Source organism: Myxocyprinus asiaticus, chromosome 26, assembly GCF_019703515.2.
Source record: "Myxocyprinus asiaticus isolate MX2 ecotype Aquarium Trade chromosome 26, UBuf_Myxa_2, whole genome shotgun sequence".
NCBI classification, from domain to species: domain Eukaryota; kingdom Metazoa; phylum Chordata; class Actinopteri; order Cypriniformes; family Catostomidae; genus Myxocyprinus; species Myxocyprinus asiaticus.
This window is the reverse complement of record NC_059369.1, coordinates 23,853,313-23,873,888: the sequence shown is the minus strand read 5'-3', so window position 1 is coordinate 23,873,888 and position 20,576 is coordinate 23,853,313. Positions and strand designations below refer to the sequence as shown.

At 40.0% G+C, this 20,576-nt stretch overlaps 1 protein-coding gene across 3 annotated transcripts in view; it reads left to right on the top strand.

Moving 5' to 3' along the window:
- The window catches only part of LOC127417051 (cortactin-binding protein 2-like), a 77,294-nt gene that overhangs the window by 27,263 nt on the left and 29,455 nt on the right, over window positions 1–20,576 (top strand). For all 3 annotated transcript variants that reach the window (XM_051656742.1, XM_051656743.1, XM_051656741.1), the window contains 2 exons: window positions 16,031–16,255; window positions 18,354–19,797. In XM_051656742.1, the coding sequence (XP_051512702.1) occupies window positions 16,031–16,255; window positions 18,354–19,797 (1,669 nt within the window). The remainder of the gene's footprint in view (window positions 1–16,030; window positions 16,256–18,353; window positions 19,798–20,576) is intronic.

Here is a 20,576-nt window from a genome sequence, read left to right as displayed (position 1 = left end):
CTGTCTGTGAAAGTGACATTTTAATGCTTCTGTATGACGTAAGTGTGTTGTTTCAGTTCTCACAGAATGTGCTCTTATAGGAAGTTTAATTTAACTGTCCTTTTTGATGCTAACTTTGATTCCTGTCATTTGATATCAAAGGTTTTATCGCATCTTTCCATACAATTTGATAGGGATGCACTGCTGTATCGGTTAATTATTGACCAAATTAAAACCATCAGCAAATCAGTTTAAGCATGAAAATGCTGATATTAAAAACCAATGGTTCATTTATAAATAATTATCAAAACATCTTGTAATAACTCTTTGAATTCAAATGTACAATACAGAAATAATGATTGCCACAGAATATAGAAGGGTTGGCACTCATTCATTACTTTTCTCACATTAATGAGGAAAAACCATTGTGACAGATGTGACAGTTGTGAAAGCAACACTTACCTACCCATGATGAGGTAAAACCATCCAAAACCCTTTGAAACCAGCAAACTTTGACTTCTGAGACATTGGTAGGGTATCCATTAAGACTGCACGTTTGATTTGAGGGAAGAGTGAAATCGCAATATAGTCTTGCACAGTTAATACGATTACGCAATTACCTTGAAAAGCTGCGTTTAAAAATATAGGATGCATTTCAGCGTTTCAGTGCAAAACAGAAGTGCAGAAATGATTAATGAAATTAGGTGCTTCCCTAATACTTTCTGTTGGATAATTTTATAGACAGTGTCTAATTAAAAGAGCAGGATTCCCTCATTGCCTGAATTGTTTATTGATTTTGTCTCTAGCCCTGCCAGTACAGTTCTGCTCCATCAGCACCATTTCGATAATTTGATGATTACTTTTAATAGAAATGTGACAAATGGCACAGTACCATGGAAAATCATTTTTGCCAGCTAGAAGCTTTATTTTGCTTGAATAGTTGTCATGAGAATAGTGTTTCTATCACATACTCCAAAGTAAGTTGATAACATTTTGGGTGTACGAAAGAGACAGCAGAAACCACCCCAATGTTCTGGTACAAGCAAAGATTTGGGGACACCATAGTTCTAATGGGTAGGGATGAACCTGATCAGGGCTCAAGATTGTGGCTTGTATGAATGTGATAACTTGATTGCCCAGATTTTTCTCTCCTTATTCTCCACTTTAGGCCCTGTAGAACGTCCTTTCTCTTTACCCTCCCCCAAAACTGGATAGAAACTTCTTAAACCTCTAGTGCCCTATTTTTCTACCAAAAAAAAGCTAAAAACAGGCTCCACACCATATGCCATTCTGCCTAATCATCAACGTGGAGGCATTTAATCTGTGCCAGAAAACAGCCGTGAGTCTTTGCTGGTGAGACCTTTTATTTTTTTATGATTAAAATTTTTCATTGATTCATCTATTAAACAAACAAAAGCAAAACATATAGAAAAAGAATCAATATTTAACCCCCACTATTACCCAGTCTTCTGGATGGCCCCTCCTCAAAAGCTGCCACCCTGCCCATCTCCGAACACCACTCCTGAAATGGGGGCGCTCCAGCCGACTTCCATCCCCTTAAAACTATCTGTCTGGCGATCATAACGCTAGTTAGGACCCAGTTTGTTTATGTGCTTATTCTCTATATTGAAGACCGCCCCATTGCCTAAAATGGAGAGACTGGGTCAAAATAAAATTTGAGTGCCCAATACCTCACACATATAACTCTGAGTCTTCAACCAAAATTCTTGGATCATAACACACTCCCAAAAGACATGGGTTGTGTCTCCATCTTCTGATTGACATCGCCAGCAGGTAGGTGCGTCTTTAAGACCAAGCCTATACAATCTAGAGGGGGTCCAATAGAATCTATGTAAAGTCTTGAATTGCATAAGGCGCACCCTTGCATCTCTAGATGCAGACTTGATGTTTTTTAGAATTCTAGCCCACACTCCCTCCTTCAATACCAAGTTTAAATCTTTCTTCCATACTCCGTCCCCCAGACTCTGAATTAGCAGGGAGTAATACACTGATGCCTCATGACCTTTTCCAAAAGCAGTAATCACTACTCCCAAAAACAGTACAGAGCAGGTGGCACAGCTGTAAATACTTATAGAACTGAGATCTGGGAATCCCAAAATGTTGAACCAAATTTTCAAAGGATCTCAACAGTCCACTCTCAAATAGGTCACCGAGTGTAGTAACACCCCTCACAATCCACTCTGACCAGCAAAAAGGGGACTTATTAATACATAATTTGGGGTTCAGCCATATGCTCGAGGCAACATTTAAATAAATGTCAGAATTAAACACTCTGGACCAAATGAGCCAAATGTCTGAGACCGAATGCATAATAATAAAACAAAATCTTGGGTAGTCCTAGCCCACCTTTGTAAATCGGCCTATGTAATTTATTGAAATGTAATCTGGGATGCTTACCATTTCAAATGAAGGATTTTGCTATGCTATCAAATTGCTTGAAAGCCAAGGCCTTGGCTTTGGGGTCATTGGGAGAGACTGCAGCAGGTAGTTAAATTTTGGAATACAATTCATTTTAATAACATTAACCTTCCCAATCATAGATAAATGTAATGAAGACCAACTGCCCACATCGCTTGAAAACCTTTTTAGTAAGGGGTCAGAATTAACTAACTAAATCAGACAAATTTGCTGGGAATAAATTGCCCAAATACTTAATGCCCTGTTTGGGTCACTGGAAGGCACCTGGCTGAAAAGCTGTTACTGGGCTGTCAGAGCCAAAGCTTCGGATTTTGACCAATTGACTCTGTATCCTGAGAACTTAGAAAATGAATTAATAATTCTATGGAGGCAAGGCATAGATCTAATGGGGTTGGAGACGAATAATAAAATATCATCTGCATAAAGCAAAAGCTTATGCGCCACACCTCCCACCACCACCCCTGGAAAATCATCTTCCCTTCTTATTGCAGGAACAATAATGAGGAAAGGGGGCAACCCTGCCGGGTCCCACTATCCAGAGTAAAATAATCGGAAATTAATCAATTTATTTGTACCGCCACTACCGGGTGTAAAGTAACTTGATCCATCCAATAAAAGTATTCCCAAACCTGTATATTTCCAAAAACCTTAAAAAGATAATCCCATTCTACCATATCAAATGTCTTGTCAGCGTCAAGTGAGATGGCAGCGACCTGAGTCTGATCATTCGCCACTGACCACATGATATTGATGAAATGCCTAATGTTATCAGAAGAGCTGCGGCCCCAAATAAACCCCACCTGATCTATATGTATAAAAGATGTCATAACTTAATCAGTTAGCCAGAATTTTTGACAATATTTTAACATCTAGCTGGATCAGGAAATTGGACGGTAACTTTTACACTCACTTGGATCTTTGTCCTTTTTAAGTATCAGACTGATCTGGACTTGTGTCATGGTTGGCAGAAGCTTTCCATTCTTTAATGATTCCGTATAAACTTCTAGCAAAAGTGGAGCCAGTTCTGTAGCATAAGATCTAAATAATTCAGCGGCAAAGCCACCTGGCCCTTAATTACCTTGCCAAGCTTCTCCAAGTTTGTCTCAGAATCAAGAGAATTCTTTTGCTCAGTCGTCAGTTTAGGGAGTTCTAATGGTTTCACAAAGTTTCTAATATCTTCATCAGTAGACGAAGACGTGGAACTATAAAGATCAAGATAGAATTCTTTAAAAGCATTGTTAATATCAATGGCCGAGGTAAAAATTTCACCACCAGCAGATTTCACTGAGGGATTGGTAGAAAAAGACGCTCTCTGATTCGTATATCTAGCCAAAAGCTTCCCTGCTTTGTCCCCCGACTCAAAGTATGACTGTCTTACTCTAAATAGCCAAAGCTCCACCTTCGGTGACAAAATAGTATTATATCTGTATTGCAATCAGGTCAATTCTCTGAGGCTATCAGACGACATTCGGCGCTTCAGCCCTGCCTCGGCACTTTTAATATTCCCTTCCAACTCAACGAGTTCTCATGCTTTGGACTTTTTGATGAATGAGGTATACTGTATGATCCGACCCCAAAGAACCGCTTTAAGTGCCTCCCATGCCACGTCCACAGAGGATACTGAGGACCAGTTGGTCTCCATATACACATTGATTTCAGCTTTTAACATTTGTTGGAAGTCAGGATTTTGCAAAAAAGATACATTAAAGTGCCAACTATATGATTTCCTTTTCTCCATATGTGATTTGAGACTAAGATGTTTCCAATTGAGCAATCCACAACAGATTAAATGAGGGACTTATATATATATAATCTATTCTAGAATAAATCTTATGGACTGATGAAAAAAATATATTATAGTCCCTACCAGATTGGTTCAAAAGTCTCCAAATATCTGTAAGACCAAAATTTTTACACATCCTGTGGAGCATCAATGTTGCACTAGGGGGCTTACACATGTTTGCTTCACTATGATCAAGGACTGAGTCCATCAAAAGATTAAAGTCTCCTCCTAACATATCATGAGGGGTGCCAGCGGCTTGGAACTTCCCTTCAAGATCTATAAAAAAGCCCTGATCATCAACGTTAGGTGCGTAAATATTAGCCAAAATCAACCTTTGCCCCTGAATTTCTGCTAAAACAATAATGACTCTTCCTAATTTATCATTAATCTGTTTGAGACATTTGAATTGTAGATGTTTACTTATCAATGTAATGACTCCCCTGCTCTTACTTGAGCCAGCACTAAAGAAACATGTCCACCCCATATCTTCCTAAATTTTTCAGCTTCCTGCGTGGAAAGATTTGTTTCTTAAAGAAACGCAATATCATATTTCTTACGTTTATTAAATAACCTTCCTTCTTTTTAAGGGGTGCCCCAACCCATTCACATTCCACATGGAGAGAGACAATCTACTCATATTAACATTTGACATTTTGACATATTAGAAAAAATAGATAGTGTGTCAAAAACAAGATTATAAAGACCACATTCCAACATTAGTGCAACAATCAAACCCTGAACTTTCCCCCGAACCAAACAAACAGAAAAAGAAAAATGTGCGCATTAACCCCGCGCATGACAGCGCCAACTGGGCGTCCATCCCTCTAGACACAAACAGTCCATGTACGCCTACGGGATCCCCCGCAACAACTTTTGTGATACAGAATTACACAACAGAAAATAATCTATAAAACAAACTCCAGCCAATAGGCGGGATAAACACAAAGACTTGTAGATTCATCTACATAATTGTTCCAAAGGTCTGTTCTTCCACAAAACAAACTCCAGCCGCTAGGCGAAACCAGCATTAAGAAAAAAAAAAAGCGCCCAGTTTCCACGGACAGTCAAGTGAATGTTCAGTGAGTCAGGTACACTCGGCTGTTACATGAGTGCAAAAAAATACCCTAATCACTCCAGTGTTTTGCAAGAAATATTCCACAGAACAAACTCCAACCAGTAGGAGGCATAAGCACAAAGAATGTGCAGATTCATCCACAAACTGTCCCGAAGGAGTGTTACTCCACAAAACAAACTCCAGCCGCTAGGCGGAACCAGCACAAAAAGGAACAAAAAAGACGCTCATTTCCTTGGACGATCAAGTGAATGTTCAATGAGTCAGGTCCACTCGGCTGTATAGACAGTATCATACAATAACTTACTCATTCCATTGACTTTATGAAGGACATCGCTTGCTGTGGGCATGTAAATATTTTGCGGCCATCCTTAGTATCTATTCCCAATTTGGGCGGGAACATCAGTGCAAATGCGACCTTCCATTGATGTAAGTGTTTCTTGCATTCCTTGAATCGATCATATTTCTCTCTTGTCGAATTCGCAAAGTCTAGGAACAAGAAAATGTTGTGGTTCTTCCAAGAAAATGTTTCTTTACTCCTTGCCTCGCGTAACACGATATCTTTATCGGATGATCTCAGAAATTTGGCCAGAATTGATCGGGGCCTGTCTCCTCAGCGGATCTCTGAGCCAGAACCCTGTGAGCTCACTCAATTTCCAGCTTATGGCCTGTTATGTTGAGCAGACTCGGGAAGAGCTCGTCTAGGAATTTCACCATATCTCGGCCTTCTTCGTTCTCAGGAATTCCAACAATTCGGACGTTGTTTCGCCGGCTACGATTCTCTAAGTCTTCCAACTTTTCTCAAACGTTTTCCAAGTCTGTCTTGGTTGCTAGCGGGTTAGCAGCTAATTCCCTCTCCGATGACTCCAGATAATCGATCCGTTTCTCAACATCCAACACTCTTGTAACCAACTCAGAGAATTTCGTCTCCATGGCAGTGATCGATCGACGTATTACAGCAAGATCCTCCAAGTCAGCAACGACCTTCGCCAACATTGCCGACATGCTCAACAGTTGACGCTGAATCTCTCCCCCTGCACCGTCCAAATGGAGTCCCTGGTCTGTGGCCCTGCCTGGGGTATCAGCTTGTGAACGTAAGTGTCTTTTAATGTCTCCAGAGCCCGAGGATTTTGAATTTTTTGACATATTGTCTTCATAGAACAGTTATGGAACAGGGTGTATAGAATCTCACCGGTTTATGACACAAAAAGTATTAAAAACTAGTAAAGTGCACAGAGCTCGCCGTTCACACGTCCGACCCTTGGATGATGCCACGCGACACCAACTGCTGGTGAGACCTTCAAAGAAAGGTCTCACTATCTTTCCTACTTTTGATATTGTGTTACATAACAATGATAATGTCACAAACTGAATTCTGATGATGAAAGACTAAATGCCCTCTCCAGACCTCTTTTCCCCTCCATCAGCCTGATGCCTTTCGATCTTGCATTTGGGTTAGGAGACAGGAGCTGCGGAAGTCCTTGGCCACAAAGCCAGCTCTGTGTTGATTTAACTGAAAGGCCCCTTGTGAGAGTCTTTGGACACACACTCACAGTTCAACAGCAGCAGCACAGAAAAGCACTTTCTCCCACACAAAAGCCTTACTCATGGGTTAACCTCTTCTAGTCAGTGTCAAAGCTACTGCTGGAAGTCCATGGCAGATTTTTGGGGTTTGCGGTGATGGGCTTCCATAGAGACTCACTTTATCACTTGTAGCACCCTCAGCTTGGCCCAGTTCAATGCAGGACTATGCCTTGGCATAACAATTAGAGGAAGTCACTCATTAAGTCAACCATCAAGAGGAATGACCAATGAGAAAGCCCCAAAAATATGATGAAGTGCTTTATGATTCTTTGGCAATGATAAAATAGAGTGCAACAGCATCTGGTTCTGGAAGTAGGCTTAAAAAATACCATTATTTTTCTCCATAGAGCAGATCATTTTCAACAATACTTTATAAACCTTTCAAGGTAGACCTCATCATGAGCTTCGAGATGAGAAATTATGATATACAGTATGCTTATGTGCAAGTCACAAGTCACTGTGTTTTTAATGTCACTGTTTCAAAGTACTTGTATATTTTTTTTATAGTTATTACTATAGTACTATTACATTTTAATATTTTTTAATCAATTTTATTTATTGTTTTTATACTTACTGTGTAGCCAGTGACACATTAATTTAATGCAATTTAATTTTAATGCAGTCTATCATAGGGCCGCCCACAGAAAGGCTGTTCCATATTGTAGAGCGCATCTAAATACATTCAACAGGAGATGTGGATATAAACGTGGAGACAGTGCGCAACAGCGAAAGTCACCTGGGTAGCACGCGTTGATGGAATAACTGTTCCAGAATAACTGTGTGTGTAATATGTAATATATATATATCAGTATACAATATACAATATATATATATATTTTTATTCAGAATTATTTAAATAAAACTACATATAATTATTTAATCTTTATATATCAAATTACTGTTATTTGAGGGCCTTTCTTAGCTAATTTTTAAACTCGCTATTAATTAAATAATTAAATATCCTTTATATTCTTTCCAGTCACAAAGTAAAAAGTAATATTAATTTTAATCACACATTGCACAAATGCGATAAAGAAACCGATAGTCTTGTCTCTCGTTAATAAATTGGAACACTGTTAGTCTGTTATATGCACATTTAACTCTTAAAGTGACTACCATTTTAGTGCTTGTTTTGCAAATGAATGTTAACTGCAATATTATTACTTCTAAATTGAACACATTATTTAAAACATTGACAGATCATTTCACTATTAAAAATATACAATTTCATGAAATAATATACATCTATAGGATGTAGAATTTTTCAATGTTTAAAAAGTTAAAATGTTAATAATGGTAATAAATGATTAAAAATAAAATATACACTTTTGCACACTTTTTCAGGACAGGTTCTGTTCAGTTCTATTACTTGTACTGCACCTGATCAGCCTGAATGTAGCCCACTATTTTTGAAGGCCATTTGTCATTATTTGTTTTATAGAGAATGGTATATGAGGAATTCTTTATTATTGGAACTTTTAGAATTTATAGTGTGAATATTATATAGAATATATAGAATATTATTTTGGGGCCTGGGTAGCTTAGCAAGTAAAGACGCTGACTACAGCACCTGGAGTTGCAAGTTCGAATCCAGGGCGTGCTGAGTGACTCCAGTCAGGCTTCCTAAGCAACCAATTGGCCCGGTTGCTAGGGTGGGTAGAGTCACGTTGGGTTAACCTCCTCATGGTCGCTATAATGTGGTTCTTGCTCTCGGTGGGGCGCGTGGTGAGTTGTGCGTGGATGCCGCAGAGAATAGCATGGGCCTCTACACCTGCTAGGTCTCCGCAGTAATGCGCTCAACAAGTGACGTGATAAGATGTGCGGATTGACTGTCTCAGACGCGGAAGCAGCTGAGATTTGTCCTCTGCCACCTGGATTGAGGCGAATCACTATGCCACCACGAGGACTTATTGGGAATTTTGCATGCCAAATTGAGGAGAGAAGGGGAGAAAATTTTATTTTGATGACAAATTATAATGTGCATTTTGCTTAAACATTTTTCAAAAATTAACAAAATTTTCTGTCATTCTTTGTCATTTAAGTATTATTATATTGAATCAAGATTGTATCGTATTGTGAACCTCATATAGTATATCAAACCAAATCGTGAGATAACCATATTGTTTCATCCCTAGCATATCATATAATTAATTGGATTAACAAGTTTAATCAGTTGACAGCCCTACTTTTCAGTGAATAGTTTATATTTGCCACCATTTCTGATTTGATAGCGTGATTCCGATGCTTCATAATTGTTCATTCACTCATAATAAAATAGAATTTAAAAAAATCCCTGTGTAGAAAATGAATGGGAAAATACTTTCGGAACTAGGACTGCTGAAATAGTGGCACAATATTGAAATTCTGAATATCATAAAATACATTTTAAAAACTGCTTTGGCTGTATATTGCCCCATGTCTCACCTTGGTTCCCACCATTTCAGTTGTCCCCTGTCTCTCCTCAAACCTCCTTTGTCTTCCTTCTTCCTCTGCTCATTTTCAGTCTCTTCCCTTTTGGCAGTGTGCCCTGAACCCCTGACTCAGCCAGTGTGTGTCTGTAAAGGTTAATGCTAATAATACCAGAGAGCTGCCTGAACTTCAGCTGGACTCCTGTGCGCTCAACAGTCCCTACACAATTTAAGCTCAAGACTTGGCAGAATGCGTCTGTGAGGTTTCAACAGTGTTGCTTGTCTTCTTCAGCCTTAGTTAAAAGGGACGGATCATGGAAAACAGCATTTTCTCTTATTTGAAATAAAAGTGTTTAATATACTGTGTAGACATACTCTAATGTTGTTCACAATGCAGAGCTCCCTCTTCAGTCCACCCAGACCATTTATGTAGACTGAGCAGCAAAAATTGGTCTTTTCAGGACAATGCCAGAAGATAATGACTTGCTTTAATGATTAAAAAAGGACTCAAATGTATCATTAAAAATAACAATTGTGGCTTGCCCGTTATTTTCCAAGTCTTCTGAAGACGTATGATAGGTTTTGGTGAGAAACAACCTGAAATTTAAGTCTTTTTAAAATGTTGATGTCCGTTCCACATTCATGAGTGCATGAAAGGAGCTCTTTCAGAGTGGCTTGTATTGTTTAGCACTAAAAACAACGCACACATTAAAATTTTTGGGTAAACTATTCCTTTAAATCTATCAGTTTAAATAATTTATTGAGGGACAGCTAAAACATTTAAGTTCAGAAAAGTTTGTTTTGGATACTGGTGTGCTGGTGTCCCCACCAGTTCTAGGCTAGCCATTACCCTTGTTTGTTGATTTAGGGCTAGTTTCATCTACCTTAGTCCTGACTGTAACTTTTTACATAAAACAGGAATGTTGATCTGAATGTCGATCATCTTGACTCTTGATACCAAACAGTGTGTTGCATGTGGCTCCTGACCTCAGTGATAAACAGATAAAGTAGTGCATAAGGAGGAGGAGGGCCTGCACGGCCCCAGTGATTATAGAAGAGATTTGTGAAAGCCTAGAGGAAAGAGCCAGATGGCTGAGAATCTCAAAGCCCTACATTCTCTCTCTGTCATGACACAAACATTTCTCCTGCCTCCAGACTGCCATCTCTTTAGATCTCACTCCTGTGCTCTCTCTCGCTCCATCTCTCCCTTGACTCCCTCCCCCCTTGGTCAGAGTAAAAGGAGTATGTTTTAAATTTGCACTTTTTTTTAAAATTATATTTATTTTTTTATTTGAGGCTGCCTCTAAATTCTTAGCCAGTTTCCTTTTGTATGCCACTTACATGGCAGTTACTGCGGAGACATAGCACGTGTGGAGGCTTCATGCTATTCCCCGCGGCATCCACACACAACTCACCACGCGCCCCACCAAGCGCAAGAACCACATTATGCCGACCACGAGGAGGTTAACCCATGTGACTCTACCCTCCCTAGCACCGAGCCAATTGGGTTGCTTTGGAGACTTGGCTGGAGTCACTCAGCTCGCCCTGGTTTCGAACTCGTGACTCCAGGGGTGGTAGTCAACGTCTTTACTTGCTGAGCTACCCAGGCCCCCCGCAGACTGCACTGTAAATGAAATAAGCCTGGTCACATTTTAGTCCAGCACTGATCATTTGTTCTTGTTAAGTGGACTGAGTGCAGCTCACTTAGAGAACTTTTAAGCCCTTGAAAGCTATGATACACAGTATAAGTAAACCGATCCTGAAGCCCGCTATGAAAGTCATCAATCTCAGTGTTTGTACGCATGTGTGTTTGTACTTCTACTGATTGATTATTTCCCTCTTTGGTGAGGCAGTAGCACATAGAGACCAACAGCCTCCGGGATGCTTTGTGCTGTTAGCACTGTTCCTCCCACCTCCATTAAACAGGCTGCTCTAACTTTTTTTTTTGTAGATTATCTCTCCTGTTTGTTCTGCATATTCATTTTATTGCATTGCTCTTTCTGGACAGATGGGGACTGTAGATCAGCCCAGTCGGTTGTATGACACTGAAGCATGTTTTGTGAGAACAGACTCGCTTGGAATTAGTGGTGCACCAATCAGGAAATTTGAGGCTGATACGATCTCCGTTTTCTTTTTTTAATTTTTTTTTTTTAACACTAAGATCGACTGATACCAATTTTTTTCTTAAAGTGCCCTTTGCCACACTTTTGCAAGTTATATGTTTATGCCCCACACAGTAAAATTACGGTAACACTTTACAAAAAGGTTCCATTTGTTAACATTATTTAACAACATTAGTTAACATCAACAAATTAACTTAATGTTAGTTGCAATGTACTAATGCATTTTTTAAATCAGAAATTGTATTATTTAATGCACATTAATGCACTATGAACTAACATGAACTAACAATGAACAATTGTATTTTTTATTAACTAACATTATGATTAATAAATGCTGTAAAAATATTTTGTTCATTGTCTGTTCATAATACCTAAATTGTTGCCAATATCAAAAGGCCATTGTGACATACTGGCAACCAAAAACCATGAGAGCATCACACACAGCAGAGATACTTTCAAAAACAAGAAAAATATATCCATTACAAGCTCTAAAACTGCTCCAGAGAGAAATCATTAATATCTATGGTTTGTTTACTGTCTTTGGCGTCTTGTAATACAAATCACTAATTATTAAGCAAATACGTGAAGACGCGGTGCCGTTATGAAGGTTAAACAGTTACATCTGTTATAAGTGGTATTGTGATCAACATTAATCTGATTTAAATTGGGATCCTCACAGAATAGCACTAAGATGAGTGACTGATGAGAATTTGAGAGCACCTGGAGAGCACGCATGTTTGATTGACACCAAGAGTGCTCATGTTGAAGAGAGTAAAGCTAAAAGCGCTCATGATGGCTCAAACAGTGTCTATCGCTTCATACAAGGTTTGATTGTCACAACTCACATTACATCGTGTGTACTCAGATTTACATTTTGCATGTTTATTTTTTGTTTAATTCATTTTTATACCCATTTGCAGTCTCTTTATGCTCTTCCTGCTTACTGTGCAGGAAGTCAGAATAACTACCGTAATGTCTCTAGAAAATGGGCAACTTAGTATTCATACATGTGTAATTCTTATACATTTTTAAAAACAAAATGGCATATTCATGTGAATTGCATCATGTCTGAAAGTTTAAATTCATGAATGCTTAGAATTGCCAACAACTCACCCTCCAAAGGCCACTCTGTCATGCTTCAAGGGTTGAGCAAGAGCTCATTCATTAGAGGAGCAGTGTATGTGTGATTCCCTGCGTGCTGCAAAAAAGATCGGCCCTGATTCTAGGCACGATTGGCCAATCACCGATCATGGATTTAAGATGAATATCAGCCAATTTTGATCGGTGCACCCCTACTTGGTATTGTTTTACTTTATCTGTTTCTAACAGTTTTTTGATGAAGATGGTTCTACAACTTAGGTACCAAAATATTTGGGACATTATTAAAAATGCTAATAAAAACAAAAAGGACTAGGCCTAATCTGTTAATTCTGTTCACCCTGTACTCCACTGAAAGCACCACAACAACACATTATTTTATGTTTAACATGTGAATTAATTATTTTTTTGGTTAAATATACACTCATTTCAAATCAGATGATTGCAACATGCTCCAAAAAAGTTGGGACAGCCGAGTGTTTACCACTGTATAACATCAGTATTTTTCTAATAACACTCATTGGCGTTTGAGCACTGAAGACAAGCAGAATTTTACCCCATTCGTCCATTATGCAGCTGCGCAATTGTACAGGGCTTTCGTTGCCATATTTTGCGTTCCATAATGCACCACACATTCTCAGTTGGAGACATGTCAGGAATTCAGGCAGGCCAGTCTAGCACCCACACTCTCTGCTTTCGCAGCCATGCACAGCCGGGCAGTATGTGGTTTAGTATTGTCCTGCTGGAAAACCACTCCTGAATGTGTGCGACCTCCGATCCCTCAGACGTCACTGTCTTAAAAACCATCATGCATTTGTAATGGATATCATGACTTGGGCTTAGGAATACTTTGGAAAATCTTTCAGTCAACACCATTCGCTGCTGAATCCACAGATGCAAGTTAAGGCTTTACTATGCAAAGGAGAAGCCATACATCAACACTGTTCAGAAGCGCTGCTGACTTGTCTGTGCTCGGTCTCATCTTAGATGGAAATCCATGATGAGTCCGCATTTTAAAAAACAGCCATCTGAAAAAAAGCCGTCATGTTCTCTGGGAAAAAGAGGAAAAGGACAATCCAAGCTGTTATTAGCGTCAGGTCTAAAAGCCAGTGTCTTTCATGGTATGGGAGTGTCACTGCCATGGCATGGGTAACTTGCACATCTGTCAAGGCACCATTAATGCAGAAAGATTTGTACAAATATTGGAGCAAAATATGCTTCCATCCAGATGCTGTCTTTTCCATGGACGTCCCTGCATTTTCCAGCAGGACAATGCCAAACCACACACTGCCCAGATTACAAGTGCATGGCTGCGTAAGAAGAGGGTGCAGGTCTCGCAGTCTCCAACTGAGAACGTGTGGCACATTGTGAAGCACAAAATACGGCAACGAAGGCCCCGTACAATTGTGTGGATGAAGACCTGCAAAATGGATGAATGGGGGAAAATTCTGCATGCTAACTTAACAAATTTTTGTCTTTAGTGCCCAAACGCTAAATGAGTGTTATTAGATGAAATAGTGATGTTACACAGTGGTAAACACTCGACTGTCCCAACTTTTTTGAAGCATGTTGTAATCATCTGATTTGAAATTAGTGTATATTTAACTAAATAAAAAAATGTATTCACAAGGTTAAACTCAAGTAATGTGTTGTTGTAGTGCTTTCAGCATAGCACAGGGTGAATAGAATTTAAAAATCACGAAAATGGGGTTGTAGTATGCTAGGGGGGACACATTATGAACCTTATCATCTGGGCTCATGAATTTTAATGAGCTGACTTAACGTTCGCTCAATAGTCCAGACTGATTTCTGAAAGGTAGACATTGGAAAAAATGTACTAACCATAGAAGGATTACTGCTTGCATGTTTGTTTAGTTCATTTAGTAATGCACCCAGTTGGCTCATTGTTTACATGGCCAGCTACAATTTCTTTGCACGCTTGCCAAGTAAAACAAAATACTTAAAATATAATGAAAATATAATGACTGTTGGGAATACAAACATAGACGTGTCTAAAAGTGGTTATAATGCTTGTATCTACACCCTTGTATCTTTGTATTTTCTTGTAGTGAAATACAATATTACTCTTCCGTGTTGATATGTGTCAAGGAAAACATCCCATTTGTATCTTGTTGGTTGCTGTCAGCAAAGTTGGCTCTTTGCTGAACCTGCTGAGATGACCAGCTGATCTTGACACGGCCTAAGTAAACACCGGGCTTAATGATCTCCCCAGGAAAAGTGCTAACCTGCTTTTTGTGTGTGCTTGTATGCTTGGGTGTAACATGTCAGGGTGTATTAACAGGGTTGGGAGGTTACTTTTGAAATGTATTCCACAACAGATTACAGAACACATGCTGTAAAATATAATTTGTAATGTATTCCGTTAGATTACTCAAGGTCAGTAACGTATTCTAAATACTTTGGATTACTTCTTCAGCACTGGTAGATTTTTTCACTTGTTTTGACTATAAAAACTCTGCCAGTACAGTAAGACAAAATACACATGTTAAAAATACATTCACTGAAAAACCTAAATATCTTATGCAGTGTTGTTTCTAAAACAAGATAAATCAAATTTATCTTGTTTTAAGGATTTTTAGATATTTTTACAGGAAAACAATACAAAAATTATGATTTTTGCCCTAATATCAAAGGTCTTAATAGAAAAAAAGAAATTATGATCCAACGTGAATTTTCTTGATAATAAAATTATCGTGCCTAGTAACGTGCATGTAAAATGGCTAGAAAAAACATTTTAGCTTAGCGTAAAGCTGACAATTTACGCAAGGTTTATCTCTATTTCTTCTGCTCCAAACTTACTTCAAACGTACTTCTCTGTCTGCTCGTATGAATGTAACACATCATAAGAAAGTGTTTCACCGCTGTTCAAATGCACTTTGGATTGCATCATTTATATGTATAAATGCTTTTCCATCTGAAAGGACTAAATATCAAATGAAACAAATGACAATAAAATGCAAAGTAATCTCTTCAGTAATCAAAACACTGTATTCTAAATACCAATGATTTCAATTGTAACTGTAGTGGAATACAGTTACTTATATTTTGTATTTTAAATATGTAATCCCGTTACATGTATTCCGTTACTCCCCAACCCTGTGTGTTAAGAGGTCTCTGAATGTCGGCACATGTGATGTACAAGAGTAAAAATGCTACTTTTGTTATTATGTTTCACTTTAATGAGTAGTACATAATTGTCTTTGCATTGACATGTGTCCACACTTGAACAGTTCCCACTACAGATTCCCACACTCAAGGTTGGAGACTTCCATGTCTCTTAGTCAAAGAACATTAAGTCAGCTTGACATTTCTTCTCACCCACCACTTACAGGTATCACCAAAGGAACGTAACGTGTAATAATCGCTCCATGCTATTTCCCGTTGATTTGCCAGCATCCCACTGGCACCACATTGTCATCATAATGATGATAGGATTAGTATTTACCTCTTGACCTGTAGAATATTTCTGATTCTAATTGATCTTTTGTATTTATCTTTTTCTTCTCCATTCCTTTCTTTGCAGGCTCGTAGGAAAGAAGTATTTCTGCAGGAACGGTATGGGCAATTCACTCTAACGGACCCGTTCCTTGCCTTGCAGAGGGACTTTGAGTCCGAAACGGGGGCGAAGGACCATAGGCCTGTTAGTGCAAGCCCCATCACCGTTCTAGAAGCTGTAATGGCCCACTGCCGCAAGATGCAGGAGAGGATGTCTGCCCAGCTTTCGGCTGCTGAGAGCAGACAGAAGAGGGTAGGACATTCATCTGTGTATGTTTCATTGTGTGTATGTGTGTTAAACAGAGGAAGACTATAGAAAGGATTGTGTGTGTAGAGAGTTTTGAATTCCCTGCTGAATAAACAGCTAAAACCAGCCTGAGCTGGTTTGCTAGTTTTAGCTGGTCTAGCTGGTTTCCCAGCCCGGCCAAGCTGGTCTTCTTCTGGTTTAGCTGGTTGGTCATCTTTTCTCCCAGGCTTACTATCTAAGTTACCAAACTCCTTAGATAACAAACAATTATCAGTTTATTTCCAGAGTATTTACATATTCTGTGTTTCTGTCTGAAATAAGTCCTCCTTTTCTGGATGATTAACTTGGCTGTCAGAGGTTTTCCGACATGTCCTACAGTAGTTTTTCTCAGAATATTACTCTAGAATGCAGTGTGTGCACCAATGTGTTGTATTTTGGGGAGATGTGAAGTAAAGTATTTGGAAATGTCTTTACTGTTTTTGTTGATACTTTTCTGGCACAAGTGATGACAGGAAATCAAGACTTTTAAACCAAATCCAAATCAGTTCAAATCCTTCAGTTAATCATGAAAGCATAGTACACACCAGAAAACAGTAAAAAAAGACAGAATGCAAGAAGAAGAGTAGATGTTGGAGGATTAGAGAAATGGATGCTAGGCTCCAACAAGCTCTGCCAAACACCTCCATATACCCATATTTCACAATATGAGGAGCACTACAGTGAATATGAACTACATGATAACAAAGATGGTCTTGAGATTTGAATCCACACACAGGCTTATCACTGCATACCTCATAAACACTTCTGAAGACCAAATATAAAGTGTGCCCACCATTTCAGTGACTTCAGTTATATATTGTAGGATATATTTTTATATACTCTATAGGTAGCACATATATTGTTATGCTACACATACAGTCTCTGACACTGAGAAGACCTCTGTTCCAATAATAAACACTTGTGCTTAGTTGTTATGGTGACAGCTCTCATATTGCATAGTTAAATTCAGCAGCTCTTATATACATTGAACAATGGTATTTATGAATATTAGCTGTTGTATATTATTACACTGATTTCTGTGTGTTTTTGTCTGACCACTGTTTTTAAGTAGTTTCTTTTACTGTCATTATTTCAGAGGAAGAGTTCAGATACTGGTTATCTTTAAATAAGGCCTGCTCTCCTATCTGTAACCCACACAGTGAATAAGAATGACTTGGTTGGCTTTGTTTCTGTTTGTCCTTGTAGAGTCACATGTTATGTCTTGTGGGTTTTCAGTCAATTATAATAGTTGCTTGCCACTTCTAGGATATTCAATTCCCTTTTGATGTTTATATTCAAAAGAAATTGAAAACTCATAGGTCAAAATGCAACTAAACATGACTAAAGGGATCAGCCCAGCCAGTACCTTAGCACACGTTTTTTTCCTGAGTACTGATCCTCTGACCTACTTTACAAAGGTACTAAAAATAAAGCCAGCAGACCCTAAAATAGATATAGTGTTTATTAATATAATTTTTATTGTTTGTCAGCCATGTGGTGAGCATGTAATAAAAGCACTACAGCTGAATACACCTGCTAAAAAAAGTGAATTTCCATGCTGATCCAAGCTGGTTTACGCTGGTTTGTGCTGGTGTGGTGCTGATTTTGTCATGCTTCTCACCAGCAAAACTTCAGCATGTTTTTTTTTTTTTTTTTTTCAGTGAAGCTGGTAGACCAAGGAAGTCTTGCTTGTTAAACTTGTTAAGATGCCTGGTGGGGACACCAGCACCCCATGCCAGTATTCAAAACATACATATGCTTGTGACCGGCCATGCTGGTCTTTTCAGCGGTGGGTGGAGCTTAACATTTGAACAAGGTTGATTTTAAGCAACCTCTAATTTGAGGAGGTTGGTTAGACATCACTCTGTATACCTTGCGGGCAGTTTAATTGTATTTGATTGTAAAATTATTATTTTTTTTAAATAGTATTGTATTGTACTTATTGTATGAGGGACTGACTTAGCTATAATACTTAATAATTAGGTATATTTTATAAATGTCTTGCTTTATGTGTGTTATCTGCTCTCTGCGAGTCTCACGTTTGCCATGCTGCTGCTGTGTCTAGCTTGAGTTGGAGAAACTGCAGCTGCAGAGCCTGGAGCAGGAGCACAGGAAGCTGTCGGCTCAGCTAAAGGATGAACGAGAGAAAAACAAACACGTGGTGATGTCGTTGGTGCATGAATGCAAGCAACTAGCTGCTCGCGTGGTCGAAGAGAACCAGCGCTTTGAAGAGCTGTCATCCCGCACTGATCAGGATGGCCGCTCTGTGGGACGACTGGAGGAGGAGCTTGCGACCGAGCGCCGTCGTAGCCAACAGATGGAGGCGGAGATGGAGAAACAGCTGGCCGAGTTTGACACAGAGCGAGAGCAGCTACGTGCCAGGCTTAGCCGCGAGGAGACGCGTTCTGCAGAGCTGCGCGCTGAAAGCAAGATTCTAAATCAGCAGGTGGAGCAGCTAAGAACTGAGCGATGCAAAGACGCCCCACCACTGCCTTCTGGTACCCCAGCATCTGCCACTGTCCCTGCCCCAGTTAAACCCAAGACTATGACATCTGTGGCTGTGGGCACTGAGGCAGTCGTCTGCAAGGTTTCCTCCTCTCAGACAGACCTTCCTTTGGAAAATGAAGGGCCTAAGAAGGTGCTACTCACCATCCCTGTCAAGCCTACAAGTACCAACTACACGAGCTTGAACCTACCTAAAACTCCCAGTGCAGGACGGGGACTACACCATGGGAGCTCTCAGGCAGAAAATGGTGGTGAGGGCCAAACGGTTCCACATGGTTCACACTCACCTGGTGTGACTCTTAACTTGCCGGCTGGGGTCAGCCCCCGCGTCCAGGCGGCCCGTTACAAATTCCAGCCCTCTTCCTCGGAGCAGGACCAAAATGGAACACCAAACCAGAGCCCCCCTTCACGGGACCTGTCCCCTACAAACCGAGATAACTTTGCAGCCAAGCAGCAGGCGCGCCACACTGTCACACAGGTTCTTTCCCGTTTCACAAGCCCACCTGCAGGGGGTCCCCCTTCAGTTCTACGGTCTGGTCTGCCACACTCCACATCTGAGGGGGGGCCCTTCGCAGGGCGTTTAGGACACCCGACTTTGGCCCGCATCGACAGGGGTAATCCACCCCCCATCCCACCAAAAAAACCAGGACTATCCCAGACACCATCCCCTCCTCACCCACCAATCAAAGTAGTAGGTGATGCCAACAGGCCCCCAGGAACTGGATTAGGGGTGGGCCTTGCCAAATCAACTGCCACCCCTCAGCTTCCACCAAAGCCCTCCTTAGATTTGGGCGGTACAGTCCCAGCCTTGACCACGTCACAGGTGGGTGCTTCCATCACGGGCTGGTCATGGGGGCCACAGCCTAAAGCAGCATGTGTGGAGTGTCCCCCTGTCACCACCTCCTCCACCAAAGCTACCATTGTCAGTAGCCCTTCCATAAACCCTGCTAGTGTTTCATCCTATAGCCCCCAGCATCCGGGCAGCCCCCTGGCAGCAGCATCAGGTAAAAGGGTGCTCTGTTCTTCACCCTTGCTTTCACTGCTTCTCCTCTATACTCCCCTCCTTTTTCATGCTTGATGCATTCCCCTGTAAGTCTTTTCAGAGGAGAATGTAGACTTGGAGTAGTTAAGAGAGGAGTATTCGTACTCTAGTAGGTTAACCTACAGGTTGAAACCCCACTCTAACCAAGATTTTAAGATTCTTAAAGGCATGTCAGTCCATGTCAGGACAGTTTATCTTTACCAAAGCACTTCTAAACAGTTCTAAACAGGTCAGGTTGACATATTGACCTCCTCTTGATGAAGCGGGTCTGTAGGGGTCTTTCCTGTAACCCACTCTATTCTGAAGCTGATGCCAGAGGCTGCTCTCTCCCTTTCCACCCATTCATCTACAGCATGGTTGTGCCTGTGTTCTACCACTAACCTGTTTCCCAGAGTGTCTTAAACTAAGCATTCCACTGTGTTCATCCTGCCATCTGTCTCTTAGTTTCATCTAGTGAAATAAACTCAAGCTTGTAAATGTATTGTTGTTACCTGCACCTTTAATTGAAATTTCATTCTTTGATCTCACTTAAGTTCTCAGAACTAACCAAATGTAATTGTATTTGTCATGAAATTGCACTTTCTTAACCATGTCTCTCTGCATCAGTTCAGCACAGTAGCTTTTATCTCTATTTATTTGATACACCACAGATTATGTTTTTGTTGAAGTGTAAATGGTTATCTTTACAGTGATAGGCTAGTTCCAAAATTCCAATATGGTTATCCCTGCAGAAAAGAAACC